At 57.4% G+C, this 16583-nt stretch overlaps 1 protein-coding gene across 1 annotated transcript; it reads left to right on the top strand.

The window, feature by feature from the left end:
- The first annotated feature begins 1940 nt into the window (after nt 1–1940).
- Nucleotides 1941–14536, top strand: Tas1r2 (taste 1 receptor member 2). The gene is made up of 6 exons (XM_042688696.1): nt 1941–2122; nt 5934–6234; nt 9179–9934; nt 11534–11743; nt 12278–12401; nt 13605–14536. Exons 1-6 carry the CDS (start codon nt 1941–1943, stop codon nt 14534–14536), a joined length of 2505 nt encoding a protein of 834 aa, XP_042544630.1.
- Nucleotides 14537–16583: the final 2047 nt, after the last annotated feature.

Raw genomic sequence — 16583 nt, 5'->3', positions numbered from 1 at the left:
CGATCCTCAGATCTCAGCCTTTTGAGCACCTAAGATTATAGGTGTGAACCACTGGAGCCTGGTACGAGGGTCCATCTTGAACTTGACACACCTCCTCTCTGTGGTCTGCTATGGAGTGTGGTATTTAATTACTGCACCAAGCCCACAAGGCTGGAGTTATCATCAGTCTTGTGTCAGTGGAGAAGACACGGTTTCAGAGAGGTGGGGTCCCTCGTGTGGTCACACAGCAGAGCCCATGTGACCTGCAAGTGAGCCTGAGTCTTGAGCCTGGAGGTTCAGGTGCCTCCAGGGTACCAGACATGCCTCAGCAGGAACTGAAGCTGGACACGTGGGTCAAGGACCACACGGCAAAGAAGGTCCTGATGGCAGGTCCTCTGGACCACTGGGCAGGGATGGGGGGTGGTCTTGAGACTTCTGCCACCTCTTTATCCTTGCGGCCCCTTCCCCAAGCCCGGCCCCTGGGCCACAGCAATGATGGCCAGAGACACGGCCACTGGTGATGCCGTCCAGCTTGACCCTGAGACTCCAGCTGGTCTACGCATTGTTAGGGCTGGAAATGAGCCAAGCAGAGTTCTGTGGTCATAGGTGTCTGATTAGAGTGTGTCCCTAATTCCTGAAGCTATCTCCTTCCCCTCCTTCCACTTCCTTGGGTAGTCACTTTTTTTTTGGTTGGGCTTGAACTTTGAGCCTGGGCGCTATCCCTTAGCTCTTCGGCTCAAGGCGAGTGCTCTACCACTTGAGCCACAGCGCCATTTCTGGTTTTCTGGTGGTTAATTGGAGCTAAGAGTCTCACAGGTTTTCCTTCCTGGGCTGGCTCTGAACCGCGATCCTCAGATCTCAGCCTCCTGAGTAGCTAGGATTACAGGTGTGAGCCACCGGTGCCCAGATCAGGTGTTAAGATGGCAACCTTCTGTTTTGTCATGCCCCTGCTTGTTGGTGAGACTGAGGGACCAGAGCTGAGCGCTCTCCTCCCATCCTCACCCACCAGAGAGTGTCCTGTATCGTTTTTGTGGGTTTTCGTTTTCTTTTTCGTGTGTGTGTGTGTGTGTGTGTGTGTGTGTGTGTGTGTGTGTGTGTGTGTGTGTGTGTGTGTGTGTGTGTGTGTGTGTGTGTGTGTGTGTGTGTGTGTCCTGAGGCATAAACTCAGAGTCTGGGCACTGTCTCTGGGAATTTGCGCTCAAGGCATCTGCACTCTACCCACTTGAGCCAAAGCTCCATTCCCAGCTTTTTGGTGATTAATTGGAGATCAGCGTCTCATGACTTTCCTGCCCGGGCTGGCTTTGAACCTTGATCCTCTGATGTCAGCCTCCCCGAGTAGCTAGGATGACTGTCTTGTCCTGTGTAGTTTTGATGCCTCTCTGCTAGCTGTGCAATGTAGACTGAGCTCCTGATCTTCCCAGTTACTCCATTTTCTCCTCTGGGGAATGGGCTTAGTGGTTGTCTCCAGTCCTGGGAGCCTCAGGAGATGATGGATGGCCAATACTGTGGTGACACTTGACTCTGGGTGATGGTGGCTTTTGCTTAATGAATGCCCTGTGGGCCTGGTGCTGTATGTACATTACCCTGTACCAGGGGCCAGCTTGGTCAGGCTCTATAGTCTGGGGTCTTCTACCACCTTACTTTGACCCCTGGCAAGACCTGTGTGGCTCACTTCTGCAATGTTAAACGCCAGGGCGGTGGAGCCCGTTCCTGGCTCCGTGCAGAGGCTGGGCATGGCCTCATCACTGAATCGCTCTCTCCCCAGGCCCCACTGGGCCCTCACAATGAATCATCCTGGTTCCGGCCTCCTTTCCTGCCCCCAGAACCCTCAAAGCTCCTCACCTGTCCTGGGTGCCCTGCGGCCAGTGGCAGGGCTGTCACTATGTAAATGTCTGTGCAAATGGCCTGGTGTGGAGCTCTCCGGTGAGCCCAGGCTCTCCTGATGCTGCCAGTGCACAGCCATGCGGCCCCAAGTAAGGAGGCTGTGTCTGCTGCTCTTCCTGCTGTGGGTCCCGGGGGAGCCGATGGAGAACTCGGACTTCTACCTGGCTGGGGACTTCCTCCTGGGTGGACTCTTCACCCTCCACGCCAACATGAAGAGCACTTCCCATGTTGACAACCTGCAGGTGCCCACCTGCAGGAAGTGAGTCTGTGTGTGGGCATGGGGGGGCGCTGCAGCCCGTGTGGTGGTCCCCGGGAGGCCAGGCCCAGGATGCATGCGCCTCACCCCTCGTCACTCCCCTAATCCTGGACCAGCCTGCTGGCCCCCAGGGGTTCTCACAGAGTCAAGGGTGCTGAAATCCTTAGGTGCCACATCTCCCAGGAGAGAGGGGTCTTAGAGACCATCGAACCCTCCCCCCCCCGCATTCCTTCCAGGAACTGGGGGACTCCCAGTGAGCTCTTGTCAAGGCCAGTCTAGGCTCTAGGCCGAGCCTTTGAGAAGGCCAGATGTGGTTCTCTGAAGCAGGTTCTAGAAGGGAGCTCTGCATTCTCCAAGGACTTGGTTGGGTGGGTAGGGGGCAATTCTGGGAGGGACTCCCCTTCCCACCCCTCCCTCAGTATCACTTGGAGATGGAGTGGCCCATCTTCTTTCAATTGTGAAGACTGAGTCCCCCAGAGCCAGCCTGGGATTAGCAAATAGTGACCTTATTCAGAGGAGGTAGAGCACTGGGGGCAGGGCGGGGCAGGAAAGTGAGAATAAAGATGACTAAGAGTTGACTAGAGTGTGGGTGGCGGTGCCAGTAATGGCGCCAGGCCTGGTGTTGGCTTTTCTGATGCCCGTGACGATGATGGTCCTGCTGTGGCAGAAATAGCAATGTAGAGAGTCTTGATGTCAGTAATAATGGTGATAATAAAATGGCTAAAAGTATGCTGGTGATGGTGGTAATGATGTTGGTGACGGTGGTGGATGGTTTTTAGTGATTTAGTGTTAGTGGTAATGGTGGCAAGGGGGTGTTGATGGTACTGGTGATGGTCACAGTGGTGATGGTGATAGATGTAGTGGTGATGGTCACAGTGGTGATTGATAGATGTAGTGGTGATGGTCACAGTGGTGATGGTGACAGATGTAGTGGTGATGGTCACAGTGGTGATTGATAGATGTAGTGGTGATGGTCACAGTGGTGATGGTGATAGATGTAGTGGTGATGGGGGTGGGAGCAGTGATATTGGTGATAGGGAAGATAGTAGTGATGGTGGTTGTAGTGACAAGGGCGATGTTGGTGTTAGGACTAACGGCTGATGATGGTAGAGGGGAGAACAGTGGTGATGGAGGTCACTGTGGGTGGTGGTGGTCATGGGCAGACATCAGTGTGGTGGATGATTGTGAGTGGTGGTGGTCATGGGCAGCCATCAGTGTGGTGGATGATGGAGGTCACTGTGGGTGGTGGTGGTCATGGGCAGACATCAGTGTGGTGGATGATGGAGGTCACTGTGGGTGGTGGTCATGGGCAGCCATTAGTGTGGTAGATGATGGAGGTCACTGTGGGTGGTGGTGGTCATGGGCAGACATCAGTGTGGTGGATGATGGAGGTCACTGTGGGTGGTGGTGGTCATGGGCAGACATCAGTGTGGTGGATGATGGAGGTCACTGAGTAGTGGTGGTCATGGGCAGACATCAGTGTGGTGGATGATGGATGTCACTGTGGGTGGTGGTGGTCATGGGCAGACATCAGTGTGGTAGATGATTATGAGTGGTGGTGGTCATGGGCAGACATCAGTGTGGTGGATGATGGAGGTCACTGTGGGTGGTGGTGGTCATGGGCAGACATCAGTGTGGTGGATGATGGAGGTCACTGAGTAGTGGTGGTCATGGGCAGACATCAGTGTGGTGGATGGTGGAGGTCACTGTGGGTGGTCGTGGTCATGGGCAGACATCAGTGTGGTAGATGATTGTGAGTGGTGGTGGTCATGGGCAGACATCAGTGTGGTGGATGATTGTGAGTGGTGGTGGTCATGGGCAGACATCAGTGTGGTGGATGATGGAGGTCACTGTGAGTGGTGGTGGTCATGGGCAGACATCAGTGTGGTGGATGATGGAGGTCACTGAGTAGTGGTGGTCATGGGCAGACATCAGTGTGGTGGATGATGGAGGTCACTGTGGGTGGTGGTGGTCATGGGCAGACATCAGTGTGGTGGATGATGGAGGTCACTGTGAGTGGTGGTGGTCATGGGCAGACATCAGTGTGGTGGATGATGGAGGTCACTGTGGGTGGTGGTGGTCATGGGCAGACATCAGTGTGGTGGATGATGGAGGTCACTGTGGGTCTTGGTGGTCATGGGCAGACATCAGTGTGGTAGATGATTGTGAGTGGTGGTGGTCATGGGCAAACATCAGTGTGGTGGATGATTGTAAGTGGTGGTGGTCATGGGCAGACATCAGTGTGGTGGATGATGGAGGTCACTGTGGGTGGTGGTGGTCATGGGCAGACATCCGTGTGGTGGATGATGGAGGTCACTGTGGGTGGTCGTGGTCATGGGCAGACATCAGTGTGGTGGATGATGGAGGTCATTGTGGGTGGTGGTCATGGGCAGACATCAGTGTGGTGGATGATGGAGGTCACTGAGAGTGATGGTGGTCATGGGCAGACATCAGTGTGGTGGATGATGGAGGTCACTGTGGGTGGTGGTGGTCATGGGCAGACATCAGTGTGGTAGATGATTGTGAGTGGTGGTGGTCATAGACAGACATCAGAGTGATGGATGATGGAGGTCACTGTGAGTGGTGGTGGTCATGGGCAGACATCAGTGTGGTGGATGACGGAGGTCATTGTGGGTGGTGGTACTCATGGGCAGACATCAGTGTGGTAGATGATAGAGGTCATTGTGAGTGGTGGTGGTCATGGGCAGCCATCAGTGTGGTGGATGTTTGAGGTCACTGGGAGTGATGGTGTTCATGGGCAGACATCAGTGTGGTGGATGATGGAGGTCACTGTGGGTGGTGATGGGCAGACATCAGTGTGGTGGATGACGGAGGTCATTGTGGGTGGTGGTACTCAAGGCCAGACTTCAGTGTGGTAGATGATAGAGGTCATTGTGAGTGGTGGTGGTCATGGGCAGCCATCAATGTGGTGGATGATGGAGGTCACTGTGAGTGATGGTGGTCATGGGCAGACATCAGTGTGGTGGATGATGGAGGTCATTGTGGGTGGTGGTGGTCATAGGCAGCCATCAGTGTGGTGGATGATGGAGGTCACTGTGAGTAGTGGTGGTCATGGGCAGACATCAGTGTGGTGGATGATGGAGGGCACTGTGGGTGGTGGTGGTCATGGGCAGACATCAGAGTGGTGGATGATGGAGGCCATTGTGAGTGGTGGTGGTGATGGGCCGTCATCAGTGTGATGGATGATGGAGGTCACTGTGGGGGGTGGTACTCATGGGCAGACATCAGTGTAATGGATGATGGAGGTCACTGTGGGTGGTGGTGGTCATGGGCAGACATCAGTGTGGTGGATGATGGAGGTCACTGTGAGTGGTCGTTGTGATGAGCAGACATCAGTGTGATGGATGATGGAGGTCACTGTGGGTGGTGGTGGTCATGGGCAGACATCAGTGTGGTGGATGATGGAGGTCACTGTGAGTGGTCGTTGTGATGAGCAGACATCAGTGTGATGGATGATGGAGGTCACTGTGGGTGGTGGTGGTCATGGGCAGACATCAGTGTGGTGGATGATGGAGGCCATTATGGATGGTGGTTGTCACAGGCAGATGTGTGGTGGAAAATGGAGGTCACTATGGGTGGTGGTGGTCACGGGCAGACACAGGATGTAGTGATATCAGTGTCAATGTGGTCACATAAGCAGTGAGCCTAGAGGTATGGTATAGTGAAAGAATCTAGTGAAGGTGCTAGAATCTTCTTGATGGCCTTCCTGTGTCAGGAAGGAGGGCTGTGGGCTCTCCCCTCCCCACTGGTCCTCACTGTGGCCCTGCCCCGGTCCTGGCTTTGGCTCATCCAGGTTTACTATGAAGGTGGTGGGCTACAACCTCATGCAGGCCATGCGCTTTGCGGTGGAGGAGATCAACAACCACAGCAGCCTGCTGCCCGGTGTGCGGCTGGGCTACGAGATCGTGGACATCTGCTACATGTTCAACAACATCCAGCCTGTGCTCTACCTGCTGGCCCAGGAGGACTACTTCCTGCCCATCCTCAAGAACTATGACCACTACGTCCCACGGGTGGTGGCCATCATCGGCCCTGACAACTCTGAGGCTGCCAAGACAGTGGCTAACTTCCTCTCCATGCTTCTCCTTCCACATGTGAGACACTGGGTCCCGGAGGAAGGGGCGGGGCATGAAGCAGGCTGTTCTCCAGGGGACTCTGAGCACCCCACCCCCAACCATGAGGGTGCTGGGAGGGACACGCAGGGACTAGGGATATTTTATGCCTCTCAGCCACTGTGAAGCCTCTGACAAGTCTCTTAACGCTTCTGAGCCTCAGTTTCCCCACCCATAAAGCAGGATGATGAGGGAATCCATCCCAGACTGTCTGCAGATGGATGAGTTTCCAGCACACAGTAGGTGGCCCATGATGTAGCATCCTGCATGTGAATGGTAACTAGGAAAGGCCCCGTGTTCCTGTGTTCAGTTGTCCTGCCCAGGTCTGCCTCATAGGATGTCCTCAAAGAATATTCTGGTAGCATGTCTATTGTGGTTGTAATTATGGTCATCATCGTGACTGAACGGGCCTAGTCCCATGGAGTGTATTCATTTAAAGAGCAGCCAGCATGTAAGACCCGGCACACAGTAGGCTGCTACAATAACTGAACTTGTTGCTGCAGTATTCAGTGTAGGGACTGACACACAGTAGGTGCTCAATATGTGTTACAATTTTCTTTTTCTAAGTATATGTTTGCTAGTAATGGGGTTTAAACTCAGGGCAGGACGCTGTTCCTTAGCTTTTTTTGTTCACATTGGCCTTCTCCCACTTGAGCCACAGCTTTACTTTTGGTTTTTTTTAGTTGTTAATTAGAGATAAGAGTTTCACAGATTTTTCTGCCTGGGTTGGCTCTGAAGTATGATCCTTAGATCCCAGCCACATGAGTAGCTAGGATTACAGGTGTGAATCACCAGTACCTGATTTTTTTTTTTTTTTTTTTGCCGGTCGTGGGGCTTGAACTCTGGGCTTGGGCGCTATCCCTCAGCTCTTCAGTTCAAGGCCAGTGCTCTACTGCTTGAGCCACAGCACCACTTCTGGTTTTCTGGTGGTTTGTTGGAGATAAGAGTCTCCTGGAGTTTCCTCCCTGGGCTGGCTTTGATCCATGATCCTCAGATCTCAGCCTCCTGAGTAGCTAGGATTACAGGTGTGAGCCACCAGCGCCCGGCAACTGACTTAATATTTTTATGTGAAACATCTAGCCAAGGGGCTGGATTCATCCTTTCATGCAAGTAATGAAATGTCTTAAGCATCTCTCGTGTTGGGCCAGGAAGTATTGCAGGTGCGGGGGATACAACGGGGAACCAGTGTAGGGAGAGACAGACATTGAATGCAAATAAATAATGGTACGTTAGAAGTCAGTGGCTTCGAGGGCAATGTGGAGTGGGGCAGGGGGTCAGGCATGTTGGGGCAGGAGATTGTGACTGTTCATGGGCCCCTTAGGTGGGCTTTCTGGCAACTGGACAGAGACTGTAAAGAGGGTGAGGGAGTAAGGGAGCTGTGTGGGCATCTAGGAGGGGAACCCGACAAAAAGAAGTGTATGTACGGCAAGTGCAAAGCACCAGATGTACTTAGGACTAGTGGGTGGGACCTGGTGGGGGTGGGGTGGGATGGGGAGGGAGCAGGAGGAGGGGAAATTGGAGAGTAAGGTCTCTGGGCCCACGGTGGAGCCCCCTGGGGGCCACCGAAGGACTTTTTTGTTGTTGGTAAATTCTGCTTAGAGGAGTTGTGGAAGCAGACAGGAATGTGGATACCCAGCGTCAGGGGTCGGGGAGGTGGAGGACAGGGTCGCCTGCCCAGCCAGGGGTAGTGGTGGCTGGACTAGGGTAGGGTGAGGAGGTGGTTGGTCCAGAGGGGCACAGGCTGAAGACCAATCCACCTGAGGATGAGGGAATGTGGCAGGGGTGATGTAATAGTCAAGTGTTTGGGCCTGAGGAACAGGAAGACTGGGTTGACTATCAATCAGACAGTCAGGTGAGGGGGAGAATAGGTTTACTGACAGTGGGAGTCGATTTGGAGATGTGAGGCAGGCAGCCTGAAGTTTAGGAGAGAGATCTGGGCTAGGGCTGAACAAGGGTTTGCTGGCCAGAAATGCTACTTAAAGTAGGAATTTGGCATGGCCAAAGGAAGGAGGGTTGAGGGAAGAGGAGCAAGGCTGGGGTACAATGTCCTGGGGTCTTCCATCTGAAGAGGTAGAACAACCAGAGCGTGGGGAAGAGGGTGGAGCCTGGGGAAGAGGGTGGAGCCTGGGGAAGAGGGTGGAGCCTGGGGAAGATGGTGGAGCCTGGGGAAGAGGGTGGAGCCTGGGGGGCTAAAGGAAGAGATGAGGCTGCTTCATTGCGGATGTGGGGAGGGGGAAAAGCCACCATGCTGAGACATCTAGTAGGTGCTCAATAAGTAAGACATGGAAGGTGGGCAACAGTGGTCACGCCTGTAATCCTAGCTCCTCAGGAGGCTGCGATCTGGGGACTGAGGTTCAAAGTCAGCTTGGGTGGAAAGTCTGTGAGACTTACTGCCAACTAACCACCAAAACAACCTGGAAGTAGAGCTATGGCTCAAGTGGTAGAGTGCCAGGCTTGGGGCAAAAAAAGCTAAGAGCTCAAGGCTCTGAATGAAAACCCTAGTTCTGGCATAAAAAAAGGAAGGGAGAAGGAAGGAAGGAAGGGAGGAAGACAAGAAGGCAGGCAGGCAAGGCAAGAAAGACTAAGCTAAACTCTTGGCTGGACAGTACATAGGAAGTTGCTACAAGATAGAGGAGGGTTGGGGATGTGTTCCCTTAGCCTGGGTTCGACTCTCCACATCCCCTAGGTATCCCCTCCCCCCCACACACAGCAGGTAGCGTCCCATCCCTCCCCTTTCCCTCCCCTCCCCTTCCCTCCCCCTGACCCTCCCCTTCCCCTTCCCTCTCCTGTCTCTGTCCCTCCTCTTCCCCTTCCCTTCCTCTGCCCCTTCCCCCTTCCCTCCCCTGCTCCTCCCCCTCCGTTCCCCCTCCTCCCCTGCCCCTCCCCTGCCCCTGGGGCGCGGCCCTCAGCAGCCCCTCCCCTGCAGATCAGCTACAGCGCCATCACGGAGGAGCTGCGGGACAAGGTGCGCTACCCGGCCACGCTGCGCTCGGTCCCCAGCGCCACGCACCACATCGAGGCCATGGTGCAGCTGATGCTCCACTTCCGCTGGAACTGGATCGTGGTGCTGACGAGCAACGACGACTACGGGCGCGAGAACAGCCAGCTGCTGACCCAGCGGCTGTCCCGCGGCGGCGACATCTGCGTGGCCTTCCAGGAGGTGCTGCCCGCGCCCGCGTGCGCGCCGCGGCTGGACGCCGTCCTGGACAAGCTGCGGCGGTCCACGGCGCGCGTGGTGGTGGTCTTCTCGCCCGAGGTGGCCCTGCACGACTTCTTCCGGGCCGTGCTGCGCGCCCGCCTCACCGGGGCCGTGTGGATCGCCTCCGAGTCCTGGGCCATCGACCCGGAGCTGCACGGCCTGGACGGGCTGCGCCGCTGCGGCACCTTCCTGGGCGTCACCATCCGCGGCGTGCCGGTGCCGGGCTTCAGCGAGTTCCGCGCGGGGCGGGGGCAGCCCGGGCCCCCGCCGTCCCCGCCGGGCCCCCGCCGCCGGGGCACCTGCAACCAGGAGTGCGACACCTGCCCCTGGAAGACCGCCTCCTACGGAGACGTCCTCACGCTCTCCGGGGAGCGCGTGGTGTTCAGCGTGTACGCCGCCGTCTACGCCGTGGCCCACGCTCTGCACCGGCTGCTGGGCTGCAACCGGACCGCGTGCGCCCCGGGGCCCGTGCGCCCCTGGCAGGTGAGGGTGTGCGCCTGCGCGGGGCGGCCAGGCGTCGCCGTTGCCACGGAGACCGCAGGGGCCTGCTCTGCCCCGCCCCCTGGCTCAGGAGGGGGCGGGGCCTGGATGCAGGGAGGCCCGGGCCTCCACCTCCAGAACCGCAACTCCTTCCTGGGGTCCACACTGTGTGTGCGTGTGTGTGCGTGTGCGCGTGTGTGCATGTGCGTGTGCGCGCACCTGTGCGCATGCGTGTGTATGCGTGCATGTGTGCGTGCGTGTGCGTGTGTGTGTACGCGTGTGTGTGTGCGTGTGTGTGTCCGCACGCACACACATGTGCCTGAACTCAGGGTCTGGGGTATTTTGCCCAAAGCTGATGTCCCATCTTTTGAGCTCCAGCTCCCCTTCCGGCTTTCTGGTGGTTCCCTGGAGATAAGGGTCTCGTGGACTTTCCTGTCTGGGCTGGGTTCAAACCATGATCTTCGGATCACAGCCTCCTGAGTAGAGAGGATGACAGGCATGAGCCACCAGTGCCCGACTTCCCTGTTTCTGACAAGCGCTTACCTTAGGAGAGGGGAGAGGGAGGCTGGAGAGGTGAGCTGGGTGGTGGATGTTCACAGCTCGGAGGATGGGGCTTGGTAAGGAGGGGAAATGGGGTCCTGAGTCCCCACATGTGCAGAAGAACCCCAGGGACTGTGCTTTTGGACCCCTGGGAGCAGAGTCCCAGGTTGCTCTGCTGCCTTTGGCCAGGTCACTCACTGGTCATTGGACATTGGTCTGTGTGGGGCGTGCTGCCCAGGGGCCTCCAGTCTGCTGTCCATCTTCAGGCTGACCACCTGCATGGCATCCCCTCCTCTTGTTTCTGGGACCAGTGCCCTCAGACCCGGCACCCTGTGTGAGATCCAGGCACCTCTGGAGTGGAGCTCTGCCCTCACCCTCTAAGCAGGTCCCAACTCTCTGGACACCTGTCTCTTTCAGTCCCTGCGGCATGATGAGCTCTGGGTCCCCAAAGCAAAGTCCAGCGGGTTCTCCTGCGTGTGGAGGGAGAGTTAAGGTGGCGGAGTGACCTACGGGCTTGCAGAATGGAGCCTTTTGACCCATCAGCCCAGATAGCTTCAGCGACTGTCCCAGTCACATGGTCAATGGAGGGCACAGCTGGGCCTGGAATTCGGATGCCCAGGCCCGTATGTGTCCTCGTTAGCACTGGTTTTCCTTTTGAGCAGTGGCAATGGTAATGGAGAGAGACAAGAAACTGTAGGGAGACAGAAAAGAGTCAGAGAGCCAAGCATCCCAGCTGGCGTTGCGGGGCACCTGTGAGCTCTGGGTCCTGTGGGGTGACCCCGCTGATATCCAGGGAACAGAGTGCCGCTACTCAGGAGCCAGGAGTGCACTTCTCAAGTGTTGTTCTAAACTCCTAATATATTTCAACCCATGTACGGCTCTGGGCCCCTGAACCAGCACTCTGAGCGGGGCTCTGAACCGGGCTGTTTTCCCAGGACTAGGAAGTCCTCCTTTTGCAGGTGTGGAGACCAAGGCTAGTGGGGTGGTGGCCGTCCGTCCAGGTCTGGTCCTACCTCTGATGCCAGCCTGCTTCCTTCCCTTTGACCCCCCTCTCCTTTCCAGCTCCTCAGAGAGTTGAGGGATGTCAACTTCACCCTCCTGAACAGCCAGATCTTCTTCGACCGGCAAGGAGACATGCCCCTGTACCTGGACATCATCCAGTGGCAATGGGACCTGAGCCAGAATCCTTTCAAGAGCGTGGCCTTGTACTCTCCCAGGCAGCAGCAGCTGGTGCCCATCGGCAACGTCTCCTGGCACACAGGCGACAATAGTGTCAGCTCCCAGGGGCAGGGCAGAGGGTGGGACCCTTCTCCCCAAGGTGCACCCAGAGACTCACCAGCAACAGCTGTTGGAGTGTCTCTGTTTGGGGTGGAGAGCCTGGGTCCTTGGAAACTGTGGAGTTCAGGCTTTAGCGGCTCCAGGTGGGGGGAGATCAAGGGGTTCCGGAGCCTGTGCCACATAGCTCTTTACGGGACCTGTGTATGTGTGCCAGGCCCTTGGCTAAGGCTTCAATCTCCTATCCAGCCTAGGGGGAAGAGCTGCCCCACCCCCTTTTCCCCATGGGTTAGGACCCTGGAGGCACAGGCTGGTCATGTGATCCTCTCAATTTGTCCTCTCACAGCTTTGGGCAGTTCCTTCCTCAATATCCAGGTGCTTTCGCCAGAGGAAAATGGAGGTGCTGGTGAAACTTAAGAGGGTGGGAGTCAGGCTGCCCTCCTACAGCAGCCTGCTAGCGCCAGCAGGCAGGGCTCCCCCAGAGAGGGGGCACGAGGCTCAGAGTCTCTTGCCTTCCTCCCCTCCCACCAGGTCCCTGTGTCTATGTGTTCCAAAAGCTGCCTGCCTGGGCAGAAGAAGAAGGCCATAGGCCTCCACCCCTGCTGCTTCGAGTGCCACGACTGCCCGCCTGGCACCTTTTACAACCAAACAGCAGGTATGGCTCCTGGCCCCGCCCCGGCCCCTCCCAGGCCACACCCCCTCCCAGGCCAAGTCCCTCCCCTCCCAGGCCCCGCCCCAGCCAAACCCATCCCTACTCCTGCCCTCCCAGGCCATGACCACACCTATGTTCAACCCTGCCACCTCCCACCCCCTGCCATGCCCCACCCGTGTGTCCTGCCCCACACTGCCAATCTCGAGCCTCATTCCCTCCACCCCTCCTCACCATTCCCTTCCCCCATCCTGTCTCCTGCTTCGCCCATTCCTTTCTCCTTCCCCTGAGCCTGCAGGTGCACTGTGCCCACCTGCCCTGGGCTCTTCTGGAGGCTCCTCCCTTTGGCAGGGTCTCTGGGGTCTCTCCAAGGGACTGTCAGTGTCGGGGAAGTCCTGTAGCTCCCCAGTAGCTGGTGTGGAGTAAAAGCCCCCGGCTGGTTGGGGGCCAGAGGAAGGAGTGACCTCAGACCCTTGCTGCAGGACTTTCCCTGATCCGCGCCCCCACCCCCCCAAGCCTGGGCCTGTGTGCCAGGTCACAGAATGAATGTCTGTCCACTGGCTGACACAGGCAAGCGGCAATCCCAGCGGGACGCTCTGAGGGACAGGGACAGGGACAGGCCCGGATCTGCCTACCCAAGTGCCCCATGCAGTTGGAGCACAGAATGGCTGATCATTACACAAGTGTGCGTGTACACGCGTGCGTGTGCATGCAATGTCTCCTTAATGGAAGAAACACCATCTGTCCCCAACAACACAAACTCCAGGAAGGCAGGGACAGCATCACCTCCCTCTCCAGGCTGGTGCTCAGTGCAGTTCAGAGCTGAGTCGTTAAGTGCATGGTTTCATCTGCTGATGAGAGCCCCAGCCTTGTGCCTAGCAGAGCCCTGAGCATGAGGTTGGGGCTGGGCAAGATCATAGGAGGTTTGTTCTTCCCTAGCTGGTCAGGGGCCAGGGTTTCAGCCATTTCTCCATCACCTTCCACCTTTGCCGTGAGAGCCCGTGCTCAGAGCGTTGCTCATTAAATGGACTCCTGAGGGAGTGGCTGAGAGGAAGAAATGACAGATGGTAATCTTCAGAGATCTGGGTTCAAATCCTGCTCTGTATCCCACTGGTGTTGGGACTTGGGCCGATGAGTTCACCTAGCTGAGTGTGTCCTCCTCCATGAGATGGGGCAGCACCGATGGGAGTTCTGTGTGGGCTTTTGCAGATGAATTTGACTGCCAGCCCTGCCCGAGCACCATGTGGTCTCACGGGAACACCGTCTCCTGCTTCAGGCAGCGGCTGGCTTTCCTGCAATGGCACGAGGCATCCACCATCATCGTGGTGCTGCTGGCCTTCCTGGGCTTCTTCAGCACGCTGGCCATCCTGGTGGTGTTCTGGAGACACTTCCGGACGCCCATGGTGCGCTCGGCAGGGGGCCCCATGTGCTTCGTGATGCTGGTGCCGCTGCTGCTGGCCTTTGGCATGGTGCCCGTGTACGTGGGGCCGCCCACCATCTTCACGTGCCTCTGGCGCCAGGCCTTTTTCACCCTCTGCTTCACTGTCTGCATCTCCTGCGTGGCCGTGCGCTCCTTCCAGATCGTCTGTATCTTCCAGATGGCCAGCCGCCTCCCTCGGGCCTACGGCCTCTGGGTCCGCTGCCACGGGGCCTATGTGTCTGTGGCGTTCATGACGGCCATCAAGGCGGCCCTGGTGGCGGGCAATATGCTGGCAGCCCCCACCATCGACCCCACGAGCCACACCGATCCCGACGACCCCAGCGTCACCATCGTCTCCTGTCACCCCAACTACCGCCTGGGCCTTCTGTTGAACACCAGCATGGACGTGCTTCTCTCCGTGGTGGGCTTCAGCTTCGCCTACATGGGCAAGGGGCTGCCCATGAGCTACAACGAAGCCAAGTTCATCACCTTCTGCATGGCCTTCTCCTTCACCACCTCCGTCTCGCTCTGCACCTTCATGGCTGTCCACAACGGGGTGCTGGTCACCATCCTGGACCTCCTGGTGACCGTACTCAACTTCCTGGCCATCAGCCTGGGGTACTTCGGCCCCAAATGCTACCTGATCCTCTTCTACCCGGAACGCAACACGACCGCCTACTTCAACAGCATGATCCAGGGCTACACCATGAGGATGGACTAGCCCCGCTGCGGGCCCTGGGGACCCAGGCCTGGGGGTGGGGGTGGGGCCCAGGAATGCCAGCGGTTCCCCCCCATTCCCGTCCCATCCCGCCTTCCCACCCCAACCTTGCTCTCTCATCCGAGATTCTCTGCAGCCTAGCCATTTTACCCACCTTGTGTTAAAAATATCCCCCGGGTGCCCGTGGCTCACACCTGTCATGTTACCTACTCAGGAGATTGAGATCTAAGAGTCGCAGGCCCTGAGTGCAAACACCAGGATGGGCAAGCATGCATGCACGCACACACACACACGCACGCACATACACAAACACACATCCACATCCACACATTGATTCTCTCCTTTGAGCCGTTTCAATTGCCAGAAAAAAAATCCACCCACGGGTACCTAGTGGTCTCCAGGATAAAGTCTGATTTAGTAGCCTGCGGTCGCCATCTGGTGGCCATGCTGGGCGCCTGCAGGCTCAGGCAGGTCTCATGGTCAGGGTAGAGGGGAATGGGGGCGGGGCTGTGGGCTTCTCCTGAGCTGTCTGCTGCTCCTCACCTCATTGCTTCTGATTCTGAATAGCTCAGACAGAGGCGGCTTCTGGGATCTTGCAAAGGGATGCTAGGTGCTTCCTCCTTGCTTTCAGAGAAAGGACATGAGGATTCAGAGGGACCTTGGCTTCAGCCCCGGCTCCACTCCTTCCAAGCAGTGTGGCCTGGCTGTCTGCTGGGTGTGTGAGACTCTCTTACAGTGATCCCTGCGGGTACACACGGCCCCAACCACGAGGGAGCCTGTAAGGAAGGCCTCTTTCCCTCTTGGTTTTGGTTTTGTATCTTGGGTAGGTTGTGGGGCTTGAACTCGGGGCCTGGGTGCTGTCCCTGAGCTTTTTCCATTCAAGGCTAGGCGCTCTGTCACTTTGAGCCACAGCGCCACTTCTGGTTTGCTGGTGGCTCCTTGTAGATAAGAGTCTCACAGCCTTTCCTGCCAGGGCTGGCTTTGAACCACCATCCTCAGATCTCAGCTTCCTGAGTAGCTAGGATGACAGGTGTGAGCCATGGTACCGGGCCTCCTTTTGTTTTTCATGTCTGGATTCTATGCCATACCCCATGGCACCAATCTCTAGGAAACAGAGCCTCCTTCCAGGCTGACCCCCCCCCTCCCCGGCATGCTCTGGCTTTGACCTTGGGTGCTCAGGCTTCGGGAGCTCAGTCAGGGTGCCGGGAGGAACGGCTTCCTCCGGGGAAGGGGTCACCCTGAGCTCCCTGTGCCCAGACGCCCAGTGGGGCCCCTCACAGCTCACCAGGGAGCCGGCACTGCCACAGGGTCGCGTGGACACCCTTCCAGCAGGCAGGCAACGGGTCAGAGTGTCCACGGTGTGACAGGAGCAGGCTCCCCCATGTCCCTGCAGCCCGGACGGCCCCTGGCAGGGTGGCTTACCACAAGCCGAGTGGCCCTGAGCGGACAGGCCTGCTGCTGCCCGGGCCTCAGTGTACCCCGTCACACTCAGGGTGTGTGGGGCCCGTGGGCTCTTGGCCTACAGTACCTGTTACTTGGGGGCTGGACTTCCTACTTTTAGGCTGCTTTTCCATCCTGACGGGTGGGCTAGTTCCTCTCCCTGAGCCACTTTAGAACCTGGTGTGCAGAGCGGTTTTCCTACCAATGCCAATGCAATGGCCCAAGTCCGTGGATGCTCTGTGCTGTCCTCCCCCCCCAGCCCGTTCTTTCAAATCAGTGCCTGGGGAATTCAGAGACCCAAGAGGATCACAAGACCCATCTCCTGTGGGCAGGCCCCACGTCGCCCCACGCCTCAGGACAAGGGCAGCAGGGGACGGGCCATGCCAGGTACCACCACTGCTGTGACCCCTCCTTACCCCGTGTGGACAGAAGGGAGGTTCTCCCGCCCAGGGTCACCTGACTGATGTGAGTCCCATCCCCAGCCTACCACAGAAATCACTGCTCTGTGGAATAAGCCCAGTGGCCGGCCTGGAAGCTGCAGTACGCAGTGGGAGGACATCTCCCAGCCCGGGGGACCCACGCTTCAGGGAGCTGGCAGGAGGACGCAGGG

The sequence above is a fragment of the Dipodomys spectabilis genome, unplaced genomic scaffold, assembly GCF_019054845.1.
Source record: "Dipodomys spectabilis isolate Male_0828 unplaced genomic scaffold, ASM1905484v1 ptg000118l, whole genome shotgun sequence".
Classification (NCBI taxonomy): Eukaryota; Metazoa; Chordata; class Mammalia; order Rodentia; family Heteromyidae; genus Dipodomys; species Dipodomys spectabilis.
The sequence above is the reverse complement of the archived record's forward strand: the minus strand, read 5'-3'. Positions and strand labels throughout refer to the sequence as shown.

Excerpts from the sequence above, each read along its gene's own strand:
- Tas1r2 (XM_042688696.1), top strand. The coding sequence starts at position 1,941 with ATGCGGCCCCAAGTAAGGAGGCTGTGTCTGCTGCTCTTCCTGCTGTGG. Across the intron at positions 2,123-5,933 it reads CAGGTGCCCACCTGCAGGAA|GTTTACTATGAAGGTGGTGG; the intron begins GTGAGTCTGTGT and ends TGGCTCATCCAG. Across the intron at positions 12,402-13,604 it reads CTTTTACAACCAAACAGCAG|ATGAATTTGACTGCCAGCCC; the intron begins GTATGGCTCCTG and ends GGGCTTTTGCAG.